Source organism: Eublepharis macularius, chromosome 4, assembly GCF_028583425.1.
Source record: "Eublepharis macularius isolate TG4126 chromosome 4, MPM_Emac_v1.0, whole genome shotgun sequence".
NCBI lineage: Eukaryota > Metazoa > Chordata > Lepidosauria > Squamata > Eublepharidae > Eublepharis > Eublepharis macularius.
Window position 1 is genome coordinate 156,831,196 of NC_072793.1, and position 20,471 is coordinate 156,851,666.

At 45.4% G+C, this 20,471-nt stretch overlaps 1 protein-coding gene across 2 annotated transcripts in view; it reads left to right on the forward strand.

Annotated features, from left to right (window-relative positions):
• DHX16 (DEAH-box helicase 16) overlaps positions 1-20,471 on the forward strand; it is a 32,231-nt gene that overhangs the window by 3,862 nt on the left and 7,898 nt on the right. The window contains exons 5-18 of one of the 2 annotated variants that reach the window (XM_054975829.1): positions 532-786; positions 2,161-2,385; positions 4,967-5,155; positions 5,962-6,072; positions 6,883-6,998; positions 8,629-8,839; positions 10,322-10,420; positions 10,510-10,662; positions 11,032-11,172; positions 12,780-12,942; positions 13,294-13,412; positions 14,825-14,892; positions 16,553-16,715; positions 17,812-17,973. In XM_054975829.1, the coding sequence (XP_054831804.1) occupies positions 532-786; positions 2,161-2,385; positions 4,967-5,155; positions 5,962-6,072; positions 6,883-6,998; positions 8,629-8,839; positions 10,322-10,420; positions 10,510-10,662; positions 11,032-11,172; positions 12,780-12,942; positions 13,294-13,412; positions 14,825-14,892; positions 16,553-16,715; positions 17,812-17,973 (2,175 nt within the window). Of the gene's footprint in view, positions 1-531; positions 787-2,160; positions 2,386-4,966; positions 5,156-5,961; positions 6,073-6,882; positions 6,999-8,628; positions 8,840-10,321; positions 10,421-10,509; positions 10,663-11,031; positions 11,173-12,779; positions 12,943-13,293; positions 13,413-14,824; positions 14,893-16,552; positions 16,716-17,811; positions 17,974-20,471 lie in introns of those variants that run through there. The other variant, XM_054975830.1, reaches the window with a different exon arrangement.

Sequence of the window (20,471 nt, forward strand, 5' to 3'; positions counted from 1 at the left end):
ATCCATAGTGACTGGCTTCCAAGCACAATTTACAGTGCTGGTTGCTGTCTCTATGCCTAAAGCTCTGGTCTGGGACCAGAGTACCTGAAGGATCACCTTCTCTCATAAGGAACCTGCCCACTGCTTAAGATCGTCGTGAGAGGCCCTCTTCTGTGTGCTCCCACTTTCAGAGCTAGACGGATGAGCATCAGAAAGTTGGATCTTCTCAGTGGAGGCACTAGGCTTGGTGCTCTCTTCCTGCAGAAGTGTCTCTGGTACCAAACTTAACAGTCTTTTAGCACCCAGTGACAAAATTTTGACCATCTCAAGCCCTTTAGAATTTCTCTTCACTAGAGTTTTTAGCTGTACACTTTTATGCCGCTTGCATTGTATATATTTTTATAAGGATTTATGCTGTACTTTTAAAAGTTTTTTTTAAAGTTCATTATTCTGTTTTGATCTGATATTGTTTAGATTGCTGTTATTTGTATTCTTTTCCTGTTCTTTCTATATTTTTATAAGATGCTTTATCGTCCACATGTATCTTGGCAGATTCCAGAGCTGCGAAAGAAGTCTCGTCGAGAATATTTGTCTAAACGGGAAAAGGACAAGATAGAGGACCTGGAAGCAGAGATTGCGGACGAGGAATACCTGTTCTCAGAGCTCGAACTGACAGCCCATGAGAAGCAGGAGCTGGAATACAAGCGCAAAGTGCGGGACTTGGCTAAGCAGTACAAACAGGCTGGTGAGCAGGAAAAACTAGAGAAGAGCAATCGCTACTATATGCCTGAGGAGAGTCGCAGCAAGGTAAAGACCTTTGCACAAATCAATCAGGAGTTTAATCTGGTGATTGACAAAGGAAGTATGTGTTATAGATCAGCCTGGTATTTATCCTCTGGTGGCTGCAGGCCTCTGGCAACGGTGTTGAAAAGGACCTTTCTAGGACCAGAGATCCTAGAAAGCTGCTCTGGTGCTCCTGGCCATTTGTCCAGAGAAATATAATAAGAGCAACCCTGATTCCTGCCCTTGATGTAGGAATAAGTGAGGAATGTGAAAGTGATTATGCATCTAAGGCTATACCAAAGGCTTGTTGCAAGGATGGGTCCCAGATCCTGGTCCGATGCTTTTATCACTACAGCACATTGACTCTATGGATAAACTACTTTTCTTCATTAACAATATATGTAAATGCACCACTTGTAGAAGGATCATTTTTTGCTTAGTAATCACCCCCCCCCCCCCCGCACACACTCACACACATGCCTCCTTTACTGTGGTGCTTCTCTGAAAGCTTTTATCCACCTGGCTGAAAAAGAGGAGGAGACCATGTAGTTGCATAGAGCAGTATCTGCTCCCTATCCTTGCTTACAAGAATATATCGTTTGCAGCAACTACTAACCACTGGTATACCTGAAAGCAAAATCTGCTCTAACAAAGCATTCTTATTGGGGAAGTGCAACTATTTTCTGCATTTGAGGCAAGTTGGTCCCACCTTGGGGACCTTATTTGGGTAGAACAGCAACATATAAACATTTTAAATCAATAAATATATAACTCTTAAATTATACACATAGTAAATTACCAAAATCAATGCCTCTTTTACATCTATGCTAGCAAAATGTCTGTTATCACGATAAGTATGCCAAACATCTTGGACTTGTGTTTCTGAGGACCAGGCCACACAGTAGAAGGGTCGAAAGCAGATTTTTGTTCCCATTGTAGTATCTTCAAGAGCTGTGCTTTTGGTTTTTCCCATGAAAGAAAGTGGCAACTATTCATTCACTTATCTAGAACAAAAATAAAGGAGGGCGCTTGAGGGACACCACTGGGATGCCATAAACCTCTCTGCTAACCCCAGCCATTGCAATGGTCTCCTCTGCATATTCCACCCATTCATTTGCAAAGCAGTTCCCTGGGTTCTGTTTCTTGTTCATGGTGATGGATCGTTGGGGGTGGATTACTTAAATGTCTGTGTGGTTTTTATCCTCCTTTGACACAACTAGATTTTTACACTTGTCAAGTTGTTCACTGCCTGAGGCTTTTTTTTTAAAAAAGGAAACAAAGTAGACCGAGCTGTGATCATACCTCCAGCACGCTGATCCCTCAGAAGGCATAGAGCTGCATGATGCATAACGAGAAGTGCTGCACCTGACCCATTTTCTGTTTCTTTCTGTCCCGCAGAAGATCCCTGATCGCTACGAGGAACCTCAGTCAGAGGATCACTTAGCCCCACGAGATGAGCAGCGGCGCTGGGAGGAAGAGCACATTGGAGCAGCCGCCCTGCGCTTTGGAGCCCGGGATGCCAGCCAGCGCCATCCTCACAAAGACTACGAATACGTGCTTGAGGAGGATGAGATGATCCAGTTTGTGAACGCTGTGCAGATGCGGGGCACAAGCCAGAGCAAGGTGAGAAAGCCAAATGCAGGTGGGGTGGAGATGGATCATGTGATACCAGTCTGGTCAGGTTGGCCAGTGACCATGTCAGGAGGAAGGGAGCAATAAATTGCAAGGAAACTGTATGCTTGATCAGTTGGTAACAAGATTCATTTATATTTCTTGCTTGTTTTACTTGTTTAGGAAGTGAAGATAAAAGAAGGAACTTTTATTTCTTTTTCCATTGATAGGAAAAAACCCAGAAAAAAGTTAACTCCTCCTCTGTATCAGAGGGCAAAGCCAGTCGAATTGTTACAACTCATTGGGAGATATCTTAGTGGAGTTAGGAAGGAGGATAAGTAGGGTTGGATTGTGAGATAATTCAGTGATGGTTCACTAGATCAGACTTACTGAGTTTAGAGCAGCTGAATCTGGAGTCCAGGGTTTAGGAGGATGCACAGAGCTGGAGAAGTGCTTTCCGTGGCACACTAAGCATAATTTCTCTTTATTTTAAGATGCTCCCCCACCCTTATTTCTGGAGATTTGTTTGAGCAAGTGTTTTGTATGTGATGCTAAGCAAACAGTAAATGTATAGGTGCGTTGTGTTTTTATTTTATATTGATTGTTTCCCATCCCGAGCTTTGAATAAACCAATATGTACACTCCAATTCATAATACACAAAGAGAGGAAACATACACAATCATGTTGTATTTACGTAAAGTTGGTTGATGAACATCTGAATGGATTTTAATTAGTCAGGCCATTGGGCCATTTAGATCAGTACAGTCCAACAACACCTTTCCAGGGTTTTCGGCAGATAAAGTTTATTCTTACTAGCCTGAGCTGTTTTAACTTGAGGAGATAGCAGAACAACAAACCGGGACTCCACAGTATTGTAAGCCAAAATGTAATCTAATTTTCTGTATTATAAATTGCAAAGGTGCTATAAATATAAACATAAATACAGAACATGTTATACAAAATCGTCTAGAAGTGCAAAAATACAGAGCCCAAACATTTACAAATGTATCACAATACTTTTGCTGTCCAGAATAATCAAAAAATTTTTAAAGTGCCAGTTGCCAATATTCTCCACAGAGCCGGTAGGTAGGGAGTTGTGCACAGTGCTATTTATTCACAGTCCATAAAGTTGGATGTAGTTAGACGAATGCCGACGGGGGTTTGCAGGCAAATATCATTAACCCGTTTCGTGAGTAACACGACTCACTTCCTCCTGGGCGTGAAGCAATTTGGACTGATCATAAGTATGTTACAAGCACAAAGGCATACTCTCCTACCGCTCCACAGGGTCGTAATTCACGGACATTAGATTACATTTTGGCTTACAATACTGTGGAGTCCCGGTTTGTTGTTCTGCTATAATTTGGTACCGGGGTCGCCCTTTGTTGTTTCCTTTCTTAACTTGAGGAGATAGCAGGAGTCAAACCTGTGATCTTCTGCATGCAAAGAATGTTCTCTCAACTAATAAGCTGTGGACCACTGTATGAACCAGAACCCCCAGCTCCTACTCCTGGGTGCTGACCAACAGCCACTCCAGACCTTAGGTAGAAGGAAGGCTCAGATTTCAGATAGAAGGAAGGCTCCTGTTCTTTTGTGAGACTTTTCAGTCTCTGGGTTCTCTCCGAGGTTGTACTCATGTGCAACTCATGAATCCAGAGCACAGGCTTAAATAAAACTTTAATTCATAGATTATATTTATTTATTTATTTATTTTTTCAATTTATATACCGCCCATCCCCAGGGGCTCTGGGCAGTGAACAGTTAAAATCGATAAAAACAAAAACTAAAATCAATATGCAAATAATAAAACAAATTAACAAGGTGCAGTGGTGGGGAGAACCTTCCCCACCCCAAAGGTACACTGTTGCTGAGCATATAGCACTCAAATTCAGGCAAAAGACGCAAAACAAATAACCTGTCTATTGCTTAGCTAAAATCCCCCTAACTAAAACTTGTAAAGCTTGCTACCTATACATCTCTGAATAGTTCTTAGCTAATTGTTTCTTACCAGTCTTATTTAGCCGGTTTGCCCTCTTCTGTGCCACGCAGCACACGGCCTGCTGAAGCATCGTGGAGTGTGGTGCCCACAGCTACTCTCTCCCATGATGGTGAAGGAAAAATGGCTAGAGAAGAGAACTGGGTATGCTGAGAAGCCATCTTTTCAGGACTCCAGCCATCACCCTATCAACCAACAGCCAATCAGGGCCCCACTGTCTAATTAGCATTTCCAGCCGTGTGAAAATAGGGGAGTGAAGATAGGAGCTCTGAGAGCCAGTCTCCCAAGGCCAAATAAGTCTCTAGGGAACAGAAACTGGCCTGCAGGTGTTAAAGTCAGCAAAGGCCAGCACATTTTTTGAGCCAGACCAAACCCTGGCCCTGCGACCACTTACACACGGAACCAAAGGCCAGCCCTTTTTTGTAAACGACTGGCCTTAGCTCTGCACTTCCTTACAGCCACCCACAATCGCACTTGGAGAATTGGGTTTTACCAGTAGCAGAATTTAGATATGGAACTCTAGAGGATTCTACCAAGCAGTCTGTTGCTCTGCAGAAGCTTAATCATTGCCTCTGCTGTGATTCTGTTATTCCCAGGAAGAGAAGCCAGAGCTGTCAGAGGCTGAGCGGAGGAAGCTGTCCATCCAGGAGGTGCGCCGCAGCCTGCCCATCTTCCCCTACCATGCAGACCTGCTGGCTGCCATTGCCGAACATCAAGTGCTCATCATCGAGGGGGAGACAGGCTCCGGCAAGACCACTCAAATCCCACAGTACTTGTTTGAAGAGGTAATGTGATGGGGAGGGGATGGGCTCTGATTGGGGGGGGGGGAGAGTTTAAGGCAATCGGACTTGCTAGTGAAAGAGCACCCCTCATGCTCCCCACGAACATTAGTGTGCTAAGGTGGCATGCTACACACCTTGGCTTGGGAAATCAGTAGGAAGGTGGTCATCCTTGAAAGTCATTTATCTCCCTGTGATGTTAGGGTGGTTGTCTGAAGTGAGGTTTTCCCAGATGTAGTAGGCCACTTCAGGCAAACTTCAGCTTTCCATTTGGCCATCCAGTCCTTTCACTGTTTTTTATACTGGTCACAATGGCCACTGGCTGACACACATGCAGTTTCACAAGGGAAAACACTGGCCAAGACTGAATAGAAGAAGTGCATGGGAGCTGTCCAGCCTTTATTGGAATACGAACAAGAGCAGAAAGGTTTGCTCTTTTTAAATGCTTCCTTCAGAACAGGATTAATTTGGACCCCAAATGCATCAGTGATATACTAAAAATGAACGTGGTTTTATTATAACGACCCAGACTTTTTAATAACTCATCCGGCAGAGAGTGCAACAACAGCTAGGTTTGCAGGAAGCCTGGGGAGTGGACTGCAGTCACTGTCACATCCCTTCCTTTGCTGCCTTCAGGAAGAAGAATAAGACCAGTTTTTTAAAGCCAGCAGTTGCTGCCACCTCTTGTGGCAGCCATTTCCATATGTTAAGTATGCATTGCGGTGAAGAAGCTCTTGGACAAAGCAACCTTTATAAATGTATGCTGAGAATATGTGGTATGTTATCATAGGTATTTCCTTTTCTCCCAACAGGGCTACACAGAGAAAGGAATGAAAATTGGCTGCACCCAGCCCAGGCGAGTGGCAGCGATGAGCGTTGCTGCCCGCGTCTCCCAGGAAATGGGGGTCAAGCTTGGAAATGAAGTACGTGATAGGGAAGTGGGAAGAAGGTGATGTCTCAGGCCCCTGGTTCAGTTGCCCGTTCTTCCCAGAGTGTCACACTGGTTGCACTTTTCTAGTCATCCTTATAACCCCACTGTATTTGTCTGAATATGTTTTGTAGTTGGGAAGGCCCTGTCCTCCTTCTGTGCAATTGATCTTGGAAAGTGAAAGCAGTTATCAACCCAGCTGAGTGGGACCCAGATTTTGTGAATGGGATCTGCATTCTATCTGGCTGTCATTTGTCACTGTCTTTTCTCAATCTGGGGGCATTACAGTGAACATGACACGTGAAAGCCACCTTATACTGAATTAAACCCTTGGTCCATCAAAAGCCACTATTTTCTACTCTGAATAGCAGTGACTCACCAGGGCCTCAGGCAAAGGTCTTCCACATCACCTGGTATACCTGACCTTTTAAACTAGAGATGCTGGGACTTGAAGCTGGGACTTTCTGCATGCCAAGCAGATGCTCTGCCACTGAGCCACACCTCTCCCACCCCCCACCCCCCGATTGCCTGTTGTCACTTGGAATCAGGGAGAGCAATTCATTACCTTTTTCTAATGGGGAGGGAGTAATGTATTATTTGGTGAAGAAATCTTCCTGTACTTCAAGTTCTCTTACTTATGTCCTTTTTTGTGGACCATCTTGGGGTTGAATTAGATATCTTTCCCTATCCTGCATGGAATGTAATGACAATCTTCCCTTCCTCTTCACATCTCACATGTCTGAGCATGCTCCAGTGGGAGCTGTGAGTGTGGCTTCATGATTAACCTTGTATGGCCTTCCTACAGGTGGGTTATAGCATCCGGTTTGAGGACTGCACCTCGGAGCGGACCGTACTGAAATACATGACAGATGGGATGCTGCTGAGGGAGTTCCTCACTGAGCCGGACCTGAGCAGCTACAGGTGAGCAGCAGCTTTGACTCCTATACTAAAGGATGTCTGGAATTCAGTGGAGTTAGTGAGTTCCTTCCGAGTACGTGAGCAAGACTGAGGGAAGTTTAACATGGACCACTATATGTCTCAGTACAGTTGTCAAAAGGCAGACTGAATGCTTTTTTCTGGGAAATGTAGCTGCTAAGCTTGAATATCTCACTTTCTGTATGGAAAACAAAAATCAACAGCAATTGCCTAGTCCTCAAGTTTGGAGGGCAACCAGGAAACCATTCTTACCAGAAAGTACATGAGTATCTCAGCAGAATGTTAAGGGTGGGAAGGCATCACTTTATACCCTTGCATCCTTCGCTTGTACATGTTTCTGAGCTCATTTTGTTATCAAATGTTCAAAAGGTAACTTTTCTGAATTTGAGAAAATCCTATGTTGTGCTGCTGTTATAAAGGCAGATCACGCTACGTGTGCATTCAGATGTTACAATTGCAGTAAGTAAAAATGTGCACAAGCTCCAGGTTGTTGCCAGGCTCTGATGGTTTGCTTCTGCCTTCTTACACAGAGCATCATAGATAAAAGCCACTTCAGGTTATTACCCTTGATGTGCAAGTGCAGGCATGTGGATTAACCAGGGTTAGGTCAGGGCAAGACTAATTCATGAATCCTTGAGCCATGAGTAATTGGAGTTAATTTTTATCCACAATTCTCCATACTCATGGCAGGGGGGAGAGCAAGGTGCGAAAGAGAGCCCAGAAGCCAGTTGGGTTTGTGTACATTTTTACTTAACAGAAATGAAGTGTGATGTATAAATGCAGTCACTGCTGTCATTACTGTAAGCACACAGCAAAATAGAGAGGGAAGCCAGCCTTGATGAGGCGTTGATGAAGATGCAAGGCCAAGATAATCTGTGCTGCTGGAATAGGAGAGGTTCACAAAATGCTCCACACTAAGTACTTTGAGTAGGGGCTTGTAAAGATTGTATGACCAGTGGTCCCTCTCTAGTCCAGCATCCTGTTTCACACAGTAGCCAACCAGTTGCCCTGGAGGGGCCAACAAGGAGGGCATAGAGGCCAAGGCCCCCCACCACTGGTATTCCAAGGTTCACTGCTTCTGTATATGGATTCTCCCTTTACTCACCAAGGCTAAGAGCCATTGATGGACCAATCTTGCTGTGGCCATCAATTCCCATGTTAATTATTCTTTGAGTGAACAAGTGCTTCCTCTTGTCTTCCCATTGTTAGCAACTTAATTGGGTCCCTGCCTCCAAGTTGTAGTATCTTGCGGGAGGGAGGAAAAGTTGGTTCTATCCCCTTTCTCCACCCTGTGTATCATTTTATAAGCTTCTGCTGTATCCTCCTTTAGTCAAACATATAACTGAGCAAGGAATGCCATTCAGTCTAGTGTCCCTGTATTAGTCCCAAGAATTAATCCAAGGGTGGCATTTATATGGCACAGTATGATCCAGAGGATAGGACGCATTTGACTCGAACATGAAAGGGTTCATTGTGTGGTCTTGGGAGGTTTCTGCCGTCCTCAGTTAAATACCGGCCTCCTTTAGGATGAATACACCAATGTCTGTAGACTGCCAGTGCTGTGCCAGTGATCAGCAGCAGTCCTGGGGTACAAGCTCTCCAACTTCCTCCCTAGTGTCGTCATCATAGATGAGGCTCATGAGCGGACGCTGCACACAGACATCCTCTTTGGGCTGATCAAGGACATCGCTCGCTTCAGGCCTGAGCTGAAGGTGCTGATTGCCAGCGCGACCCTGGACACAGAGCGTTTCTCCACCTTCTTTGACGATGCCCCCATCTTTCGTATTCCTGGGCGCCGTTTCCCTGTTGACATCTACTACACTAAGGTCAGCAGGGTTGGCAGAATGAGAGGCCTGCAAGAGGGATGAGAGACCAAGGAAGTGGAGCCACATCGGAGGATCTATGCCCATATATATGTTGTCAGGGCTAGAAGCTTGATTTTTTTTTAAAAAATGAAACAAATCAGGAGTTCTTGAATGTCGACACCTATGGTTGGAATTGAATTGGTGATGTGGAATGCATGCACCCCTAGATGTTTGCCATACCTTGTGTGTTAATGCTGAAACACACAAGGTATGCCAAATAGCACTGAGGTTTTCTCTAAAGTAAACTAATTTATCTCACTTGATTTTGGACTGCCCCAGTGGTTTCTCTGTTTCCCACTATGTATGCATTCTTTGTTTCCCAGGGTTTGCCTGCAGCTAAGTCATAACCAATTGCTGAGGTGTACAGAAAAAGGGGATGTTGTGTTGCCCAAAAGAGGGCTGAGCTTGGTGTGCCTGGTTAGAAAGGCTTGAAACTGGATCCCCAGTTCTTGTGTTGCATCCAACCGACACCTTCTCCAGCCCCGCAGCCCTTCAAAAGGATCTCCCCACCACAAACACATGCCTAAAATTTTCAGATGCCTGAAGTTATTGTAGCCTTTCCAGGAAGTGAGTAATTTCAGAAGATTCTTCTTCCATAAGGCCTGTCCATCACTCCACAAAGCCAGGTGATACAGACTGGCTCATGCAGACTTCCTATTTCTATGCAGGAATCGGGCTGTAAGCAAATCTTGGGGTATTGGGTTTGGTCTTTTTAAATGACTTCAACTGTAGTTAATTGGCCAAAATTACTAAAAGGAAGGCCAGTTCCGCAGGAGAATAGATTTATTCTTCTGATTGTATAAAGCTCGATATCCTTGTGGGCAGAGATGTGATGTGTGTCTTATTTGTATAGCTAACATTCCCCTGTAAAGAATTAAAAAAGAGTCCTTTTTCTCCCGCACTGCCAGTAAAACTGTAAGCACGACATGCAGGATCATTGATAACGGTTGTAGGGAAATTCACTTATAGTGAGATTTCCTAGTAAACACTGATTGTGTGAATTTACCCAAAGCATGTGTTTCCATAGCAGATTACTTTTTTTGTTGCTGTTGTTGGTTACGAAGTGTTGCAAATGAGTATCACAGTACTTAGCAGATGCATAAAGTTGCTCTTTAGGGTGATAGAACCGTCCCTTATGTGTGTCAGATCCCCAAAAGGTAGTGATGCCTAGGATGAGGAGTAACTTGTTGGGGGGCATTTGTAGCTGAGGGAGCAGAATATCCAAACACGTTGGTGTGGAATAGCCAGGATAGCATAAGGAATGGTAAGTGTCCTAGAGGAGATCAAATAGTAGAGGGGAAAGGCAGGTAGCCTATGAAGGAGACAGCAGAAGTTGAGAGTGTGGAAGCTGAATGTGTCCTTGCTGAGTGGCTCAGTGGACTTGGGACTCCTGGAGACGAATGCAGGCACAGTAACTGATCTCCTCCTGACCTTTGCTGTTAGGCCCCTGAGGCTGACTACCTGGAGGCCTGTGTGGTGTCAGTGCTACAGATCCATGTTACGCAGCCCCGAGGGGACATCCTGGTTTTCCTCACTGGCCAGGTGAGTCTCCTTAATATACCTTCCCCTGCCTTATTTTAGATTTTGTTGTACATTTGCCAAGCACCTAACTCTCTATTTTCTATTGGCAGGAAGAAATCGAAGCGTGCTGTGAGATGTTGCAGGACCGCTGCCGTCGGCTGGGCTCCAAAATTGCAGAGCTCCTAGTACTCCCCATCTATGCTAACCTGCCTTCTGACATGCAAGCCAAAATCTTTGAACCAACCCCACCAGGGGCTCGGAAGGTAGGAGCCTCTTGTGTGGAACTGAGAAGCAAGAATGGAACAAAGCTTTGGCTGTTAGGAGTGGGCTTTATACATACTGCTCTCTGGAGGGGAGTAGCGCTGTGAACATGGGGAGGAGACACTATGGAAGGAGAGATGATTTTGGGGGATGTGGGTTTAGGCATCGATCATTTAGAATGCAGAGCTTATTGCTCTAAAGGGGGCACAGGATAAAGACATGCTTTGGATTCTCAGGTTGGTGGTTGAAAGGGTGTAGCTTAGGCTGCAAAAGGACACAGCTGTAGCCACCGTCAGTTTCAGATAAACGGTGTTCAGGAGAGGGGATCTAACCTCTGGCTGAGTGATGTGCCCTGTTCCTCCCTTTTCCAGGTTGTCGTGGCCACAAACATTGCGGAGACCTCTCTGACTATAGATGGCATCATTTATGTGATTGACCCCGGCTTTTGCAAGCAGAAGAGCTACAATGCTCGCACAGGCATGGAGTCGCTCATTGTCACCCCGTGCTCTCGGGTACCTGCCTTCCATATCTTTTTCCATCCTGCCGAGACTGATTCATTTGCAGCGTTGTTTACACTGCAAACCTTGTCCTACTTGCAATTCTTATCAAATTGGTTTTAACATGGGGGCGGGGGGGCTGCCAGATGTAAAATACCAAGTGCTGATGGGGTTACAGGGTTGGTCTTTTCATCCGGCTAACGGACTGAGCACGATAAATTAGAGACCTATGACAATGGTTTTATAAAGCCACATGATCTTAATCACACTGTGTAATGTGGAATATGACATGGGGACACCATGAATTTACCAGCAACATTTCTTGCAGTGTCTTGATTACCCAAGTTCTTATGCATTGATGGTTGTGTGAACCTGTGTAGATGACTAGGAAGTAGGCACAAATTACAGGGTAGCTTTAGTGACTGTTGGGCAAGGGAATCTAATGGGGTAGATGACATCAAATTCTCTTGATGTGTTCTAAATGTATTGGGACCACTTTAGTAGAGAAGATCAGTGCATTTTTTGTGCAACTCCACGCACAGAATCTCACTGGCAGGGCCGGCTCGAGCATTGCTAGCACCTGAGGCAGCTTAACGGCTGCCTCTGTGTACACGTGCGCAAGTGTGCATGCGCACCGGGCTGCATGATGATGTCACTGTGTGTGACATCATCACGCAGGGCTGGTGCGCGCGTGAGGGGCCTTCCAGCCCTCCCTTTCAGTTGCTCTGCGGGCCAGGAGCAACCGGCCGTCCTGGCTGCTGGCTGCGCCTGGCCCCGCAGAGCAACTGAACAGGAGGCTGCCCACTCAGCTGCCCCACGCTGCCGCTGCCAGCACACACTGCTGGCCAGCAGTGGCGACAGCAGCTCTGTGGCGAGTGCCCCTGCCCCCGGGCTGGCGCCCCTCCGGCACCTTTGCGCCCTGAGGCGGCTGCTGGGCCAGCCTCAATGGGCGGGCCAGCCCTGCTCACGGTGAAGAATTTGGATTCTCAAAGATCTGTGCTTTGGGGGCATGTTTCAAAGGAGAGTTTCTGGTCCTCGTGGATTTAAAAATATTCATGAAAATACCAAAATGTTTCTGCATGCCTCAAGCATTGGTGTGGTGAGAGTTTTTTTTTACGTCATGCCCACCTGTGTCCTGTTTCATAGTTCCATAGTTTTTTTCAAGCAGCCTTCTCCACAGTCAGGAGGGATGCAAACTTAAGCCAAGTGAAAGCTGAAATATTCTGTACATACTAGACAGCAGCTAGGTCAACTTGATACCAAAAATGAGGAGGTGGTGTACCCAGTAAAAGCCAACTCAGTCAGATTCAGAACTATGTAACAAAATTCTTCCAACTGGTTTTGCCATGGTTTTTTTTTAACCCTAATTATATGCCTATTTATTTCACTGAATATTTGCTAGTCCTTGTAACAGTCCTTCCATTCAACTTTGACTTGGTAAGGACAGCCCCTCCCACACTTACTGATGTATCATCCTGTTGATTTACATTGTGTAAAGGTTGATTTGCCTTGATTCTTAGTGAGAAAGGCAGACTATAAGTAATGTGACTAAACAGATACAAATTCTCTTGTGAGGCCCTCCCCCTCTTCCTCACTTTATGCTGTTCTCCCTGTCCTGGAAGGCTTCTGCCAACCAGAGAGCAGGGCGAGCTGGTCGCGTGGCTGCAGGGAAGTGCTTCCGCCTCTACACAGCCTGGGCTTACAAGAACGAGATGGAAGAGACCACTGTACCGGAGATCCAAAGGACCAACCTAGGCAACGTGGTGCTGCTGCTCAAGAGCCTGGGTAGGCCGCCTAGGATGGGAAAGTTGTGTACTCTGTCTTGCATGGTGGTGTGAAGGCTTTCTCACTGGATAAGCTTTTGTGGGGGAGGTAGCTCAATAGTAGAGGATCCCAGATTCAACCCTGGCATCTCCAGTTCAAAGGATTAGGTAGCAGATGATGTGAAAGCCCTCTGCCTGAAGCACTGGAGAGCCGCTGCTTGTCAGAGCAGCCAGTACTGACCTTGATAGACCAAAGGTCTTATTCACTATGAGGGAGCATCATGCGTTCTCCCTGACAGTGCAGACACTTGGGAGGGGGGTGGGACTAGCATGCAAGTTTCTTAGCTTGGCCTTCCTCTGTCTCCCCCTTCAGGCATCAACGATCTCATCCACTTTGACTTCATGGACCCACCACCCCATGAAACCCTAGTTCTAGCCCTGGAGCAACTGTATGCCTTGGGAGCCCTCAATCACCTTGGTGAGCTCACCAAGGTAAGATTACTTGGGTCCGAATGTGACTTTTTAGTCAGGATTCCACACTGGCTTCTCAAGCCATCTGGCTTCTTCTCCAGGGGGAATAGAGGTGGAAGTGGGAAAGGTTGGAGCTTCACTGTCAGTGGCAGCAGTATAAAAGCCAGCGGAGACAAGGATTTCCTTGTTTCTCCATGTGAAATAATGTTCCATCATCTTGTGACAGAGACCTCAGCAGAACTCTTGTTGAAAGATTCTTCACCCCTCCCCCACCTTTGATTGGATTCATTATGCATCTCTGTATTTCACAAGACTGAAAAATGCGCCATGCTGAGGCAGGTAGTGAAACAGGTCTGGGGGTGTGGGTGGGATGTATTATGATACCATTTTCTCCTTGGTGCCTAGTCCTTAGACAGCTCTCCCTGGTGATTTTCGTTGTCAGTTCTGCGGGGGTTGGGGGCATGAGGGGGAATAGATGTGCCAAGTCCTTTTAGCTGTTCACATGGTAATAACTGGCATTTATTTAGCTGATATCCCACCACATCCCAAGGGCTCAAAGTGGGTAATGATATGTGCTAACATTAAAAAAACTTAATTAGAACATTTATAAAGAAAGAGTGTATATCAGGGATGGGACTTGAGAGGAATCCTTAGGAGAATTTTCTTCAGCTTCGGAGGTCATAGGCATGAGTGGAAGAAGGGAGTGAGTGGAAGAAGGGGTGAGAAGCAATTGCCCTCCCCTTTGCTGTTAAATGAAGGCCCAGTGTTTTGTGGAGTTGGATACCTCATTCTCCAAAAGAAATTGCTGTTGTTTACTGAATATATACTGAATGTATTGTGGAGTTGGATACCTGGAATGTATTGTGGAGTTGGATTGTGGAATGTATACTGAAAGTATTGTGGAGTTGGATACCTCATTCACCAAAAGAAATTGCTGTTTACGTTTCCACCTTACCGTTCCTTCAGCAAGCTCAGGCTGGCATCCATCTCTTCAGCTTTTCTTAGGTGGGTTATGCTGGAATATAACTACCCAAAAAATCATTGAGTGAGCCTCATGGCTGAGGGGAGTTTGAGAAGTCAGGTCACCCCAATCCAAGTGTAACACCCCACTATCATACCTCACTGGCTTTTGTTTTTGGGTGCTCTTAGGTCATTAGTAAACTTCTGTTGTCATCTGTCCCTGCCCCAAGGACATAGGAGAGGTGTTAATGTGCTTTAATGTACTTTTATGTGTTGTTAACATTATAATCATTTATTGTTCATGCTTTACTTAGGTGTTTTGTTTGCTTAATTGTGATAACTTTTGGCCACATGCACTAAACATTATTCTGACTGTATAATACTAATTTTCGATTTGAGATCTGAGGAGCTGTTAAATGAGGCAGCTTATGAGTTCTTTGCTCAGGCTTGACCACTGTGTGTTGTGTATCTAGTTGGGCCGCAAGATGGCAGAGCTTCCTGTGGATCCTATGTTGTCAAAGATGATTCTGGCTTCAGAACAGTGAGTTCCTCACAGCCTTCATTCTCTTTGCAATAGATGATACCTGCTAAGCCTAGCTTCTGCTCTTTCATTTGTTTTGGGACCTTCATGCGTCTCCTGATTCCTGGCCTCCTATCTGGCTCCCTTTCATAATTCCAATTTCCTCAGATACCAGTGAACAATAGCATTACAACTAGATACAGTACACTGTTTTCTGATATTACACAAGATGTTCTCAATATAGTGGGCAGTATCCTACCACTTTTGTACATTAATTTACTTCATTTAAACCGGATCTTGCTTCCCACTGGGGACCCAAAATGGCTTTCCATCATTCTCCTCTCCTCTATTTCATCTTCACAACAACCCTGTGAGGTAGGTTAGACTGAGTGTGTGACTGGCCCAAGATCACCCAACAAGTTTCCATGGATTTGTACATGGGTCTCCCAGATCTTCATCATAGGGTTTTCAAGATAAGCCATTTAAAGTAAAAAGCCACATCCTGTAGTTTGCAAGATCTAAGAAAGTCTGTAAATGACAGGGCATTTTCGAGGTCTTTCATTCATAGGGTCACTACAGGTTGGAAATCACTTGACGGCACATAACACACATACTCCCAGATCCTGCCCTGACCAGGATAGCCTGTTCTTGTCAGATCTCAGAAGCTCAGCAAGATTGGCCTTGGTTGGCAATTAGATGGGAGACCTCCAACAAGGTTGCAGAGACAGGCAGAGGCAAACCACCTCTGTTAGTTGCCTGCCATAAAAACCCTGCCAGAGGTTGCCATAAATGAGCTATGACTTGAGGGCAGGGCTTCATTCATTTCTCCCAGATCCTAGTCTAGCACTCTGATCACTATACACACTGGTTTTGTTTGGAACACGGAGTTTTCCAGCATTCCTCTCCATTTCTGCAGCCTCTTCAGATACCTGGAAAGACCATTCCCAGTGTCTGGGTTAGGCTGGAGTGAGGAAGGCCAAGGGGGTGAAATTGTTTCTCCTTCCTCTTCTCCAGGCACAATGCCACTGAGGAAAAGGGTCAGTTTCATCCCTTTGTTCCTCCCCTCTTCAGCTAACGGACTCAGACAGCTGCTGCTCTGCATGGATCCCTTGACTCCAGAAAAGATCTTTCCAATGGTTGGAAAGGGGTTCAAGAGTAGAGAAGAATGCAGGAAAATTTCTATGCATTGAATAGTTTGATACATGCCATCATTTGCAGGCTGGGAGATTAATTTTTACTGAGAAGTCAGACAGCTCTTCCGAATGATAAAAATCCTCCCAGTCGTCTTTTGGCTTGCTTGGATTGCCTGCTTTTCTGTTGTTTTCTTCTTGCAGTCACCCCCCTTCCCCCAAAGTCCCCCAACCCACTAAAATAGCTTTCTAGGTGGATCCAAGAGGATATTGTTCAGTCTAGAGTATTTTACTGTTAATACTGCCTTCATAAAAGACGGATTATTTCTTTGCCTGTTTTCTGTCCTAGCCTTGGTAAAAAGAAATACACTTACACACACACACACCAAAACCCCTATGTTGGATCACTTTTAGGGAATACGTTCTTTTCATGCAGCAATATTGATTTTCTCTTCCCCGGTCTCTATTTTTTCCCCTTTTCATGCTTATCTCTTTTCTGATCAGCTACTCCGTTGCCAGCCCATAACAGTGCTCCATTCCTCCCCTTCCAGGTACAAGTGCTCGGAGCAGATCCTCACCATTGCTGCCATGCTGTCGGTCAACAATGCCATCTTCTACCGGCCCAAGGACAAAGTTGTCCATGCTGACAACGCTCGCATGAATTTCTTCCTGCCTGGTGGGGATCACCTGGTGCTTCTCAATGTTTACAATCAGGTCAAGAAAAACTCATAAGCTTTGAAGGAAGGGATGGGGAGAGGTGCAGAGTCCATCAGGCATCTGTTGCAGTTAAATCCCAGGCGGACTTGGGGAAAGGAGCGAGTGACAGGTGTCTCCCTATAGGGGATGCTTGATGTAAACTGAACCTAGATTGTAGTAAGTTCTCTATCGCATTGTTCAGGAGAGTTATGGGTTCTGCATCATTAGAATTATGGACTAGACACTTGACTGGATTAGTTTAGGAGTGAATTTAATCACTGAGACAGGATTGTCTGCATAGCCTCTGAAGATCGTATTGGTGTGCCAGAGATATGTATGTGTACTCCTTTGGTAGAGAGAGTTCAGGCAAGATTCCTGTTTCTGTGTTTGGCAACTCTTGTGGGCCTTTCTTATTGGGGAAAACTGATTTAGCTCTTTAAAACTTCAAGGAATTGGAAGATGCAAGTGTTTTTTTGAAGATAACAACAACATTCAATTTATATACCGTCCTTCAGGATAACTTAATGCCCACTCAGAGCGGTTTACAAAGTATGTTATTATTATCCCCACAACAAAGCACCCTGTGAGGTGGGTAGGAGTGAGAGAGTTTCTAGAAGCTGTGACTTACCCAAGGTCACCCAGCTGGCTTCAAGTGGAGGAGTGGGAAATCAAACCTGGTTCTCCAGATTAGTGTCCTGCACTCTTAACCACTATACCAAACTGGCTTGGTTGGGTTAAGATTGCCCAGTGACCTTCATGGTACAAGAGCGATTTGATCCTAGTTCAACACTAACAATACCACACCAGTTCTTGAGTTCAGGCCCAAGGAGTAGGATTTTCATTTTAGACTGAACTGCTTTTGTCAAGTAATGAGATATTTTAAAAGTTGACTGCTGACTAGCACTGAGGGGGGCTAGGTGGTTTTGTGCTTCCAGGAGGCATCAGGAATATCGGGGTGCTCTGAATTATTAGAACTACATTGGCAGGGCCAGGTATGGACAGGCCATTGGTAATGCTCAGGGGTGTGGTCTTGCTCAAACCCATAGTTGGCTGTGGTACCCCAGGTGATGGGAAGTGGCTGGCCTCGGCCTGAACCTTTTTTTTTTTTTTGCAGTGGGTGGAGAGTGGTTACTCCATGCAGTGGTGCTATGAGAACTTCATCCAGTTCCGTTCTATGAGACGAGCCCGGGACGTGCGAGAGCAGCTGGAAGGACTGATGGAGCGCATTGAGGTGGAGATCACTTCCAGTGAGGGGGACTACATCCCTGTTCGCAAGGTACAGACTGCACATGTTCACACACAACTTTTGTTGCTCTCACTCTCAGCTCAGTTATATATGTAGTGGGAAGGTACAGCCAAGTTTGTATGTTCTGCACCTCTCAGTTGTGTAGAATCTGCTACCCAGAAAATCTTGGCTTTTCCTAGAGGGAGGGGAAGCTGCCTGCCCTCTGGGGTTGCAGGAGAGAGCCTTGTGAACATCTGGGTGTGACGATGAATGTTCAGACTACAGCAGGACTGAGGATCAATACTCCACAAAGATAAATTGTTTCATTTGTACAAAGCAAGCAGTGTTTAGGTTTTTCAGGAAGGCAGCTTCTGCTCAAACGTGCTTAGCCCAGTATCTTCCTGTTTTCCCCACAATGAGGACAGTGTTCAGTGAAACCATGTGATGATGTCCTTCAATTTGTATCTGCTCTGCTTTCCAAGAAGTTTGGGGATGAGGCCCTCTCTGGGGGACAGGAACTTTGGGAGAAAATGAAAAGTTTTTGCTCCAGTAATGTTCATAGAATGCGTTTCTGGCTGAGCTCTTGTGGGTACAAGCAGTTGCCCTTTCACACCCTCCCCTTACTTTGCCTTTGGTAATGTGGTTGAGAATAGGACATGTGCGGACTTCCGGTTTGGGATTCATGGAGGTCTAACGCAGCTCCATTTGTGGAGCTGACCGGACTGCCGTTTTAACCGGCCGGAGGGGTGAAAATAACCCGCGGCCGACTGCTCTCAGGCGGGGAGCAGGCAAAGAACGCTCAAGACCCTAGGGTGAGTTAGATCTCGGACGAGGGGGGGCTCTACACAAGGAGTCTCCCCCCTGATCCTTGAGGTCCCACCTTGCGACGGGTCGGCTATAATCTCTGCGGCAGTTTTGGGGCCAATTCGGCTGGCATAAGACCTACATACCCAAGCTTCGATCGGGGAGGGAAGTCGAGAGGAGAATTTAAGATCGAAACAGCGATTACAACCCGAGAAAGCTGAAGAGAAGGTAAAGATCGCTATCTCTTGAAACGGGACAGATTGATAAAAACAGAGAAGAAAGAAAGTAGATTTTTAAACTGCAACAGACTAGTGAAAAGGAGGCGAAGACTCGGCAGGAGTTGTATTTTAAAAGAGACTAAATTTAAAGAAGTTATTGCAAAAATTGGACTATTGTTTTGAATACCTGTGGTTTCGGAGCTGTGGGAAAAAGACACCATCGCGAGACCTGCTGTGGGAAGACGGGAGACAGGAAGTGCGTAACAACAATAGAGTGGCTGGAGGGAAGCGGCCCTTGCCGACGGACAGGAAGCAGGGAATCGCCATTTTTGAAAGGGGAAGGGTCGCGGCTTCAGCGGAAGAGGAAGTAGGCCATCTTGGATTACAATAACATAGAGAAACCATAGAGAAAAGACGCCCGACATTTTGGATACAAAAAAATTAATTTTGGCAAAGATTGGGACATTTGAAAAAAAGGAAAACGTTTAAATATACGCCACGGAGCTAAGGAAGAGAGCAGATTCGTGGGAGCGAGCTAAAGCAAGCCCCACGATGTCGAAAAAAGAGTGGCAATCGGCGATAGAAAATTTGGACAAAAAACTTATAGACATGATGAAAGAACTTAAGGACACGAAACTGGAGCTTATTAAAGAGGTCAAAGAAGTTACACAGACAGTAAAGTCGGAGCTGTCAGAAGTGAAAAAAGGCGTGGAAACGATTAGTAGTGAATTACAAGGAACGCAGCAGAGAGTTAAAACAGTAGAAGACGCGATGGAGAATTTAATAGACACGCAACAAACAGAGATGAGACTGGTGAAGGGGAGGATGTCAGTTGCAGAAACTAAACACATGGAGAAGCAGCTTCGTTTTCGTGGTCTGCCGGAAGTGGAAGGGAAGTCAGCGCAAGAACAGATGACTGAGGTGTTGGCTGATTACCTGGGGAAGGAAGAGGAGGAAATTGTGGCTATCCTAGATGTGGCGTACCGTGTGAACTCGAGAATTGCAACCCAGAGGAAACTACCAAGGGATGTGATTGTGCAGTTTACAACTAGAAACATGAAAGAGAGGATTGTGACAAAACAATTTCAAGATCCATTGGAGATTGATGGCAAGACGATTATCATAATGAAGGAACTGCCCAGATCAGTGTTACTGGACAGGAAAAAATATAGAGTGCTAATTCAGACTTTGAAGGACATGAATATCAGGTACAGATGGGAGTTACCGGAAGGAGTGTCCTTTGAGTTTGGAGGGGCAAAAAAACGCATCAGATCTGAGCGGGAGATGGAGAGATTTATCAAGGACAATGAAAAAGACTTACCAACAAAACCATGAATATGGAGTGTAAAGTATTATCTTGGAATGTAAATGGACTAAACTCACCGAATAAGAGGAAAAATATTTTTCATTGGCTACTAAAACAAAAATGTGATATTGTTTGTTTGCAGGAGACCCATATTAGAAAACAGGATGTAAAATATTTAAAATCTGGAAAATTGGGCAAAGAATTTGTAGCGGCCTCTAACA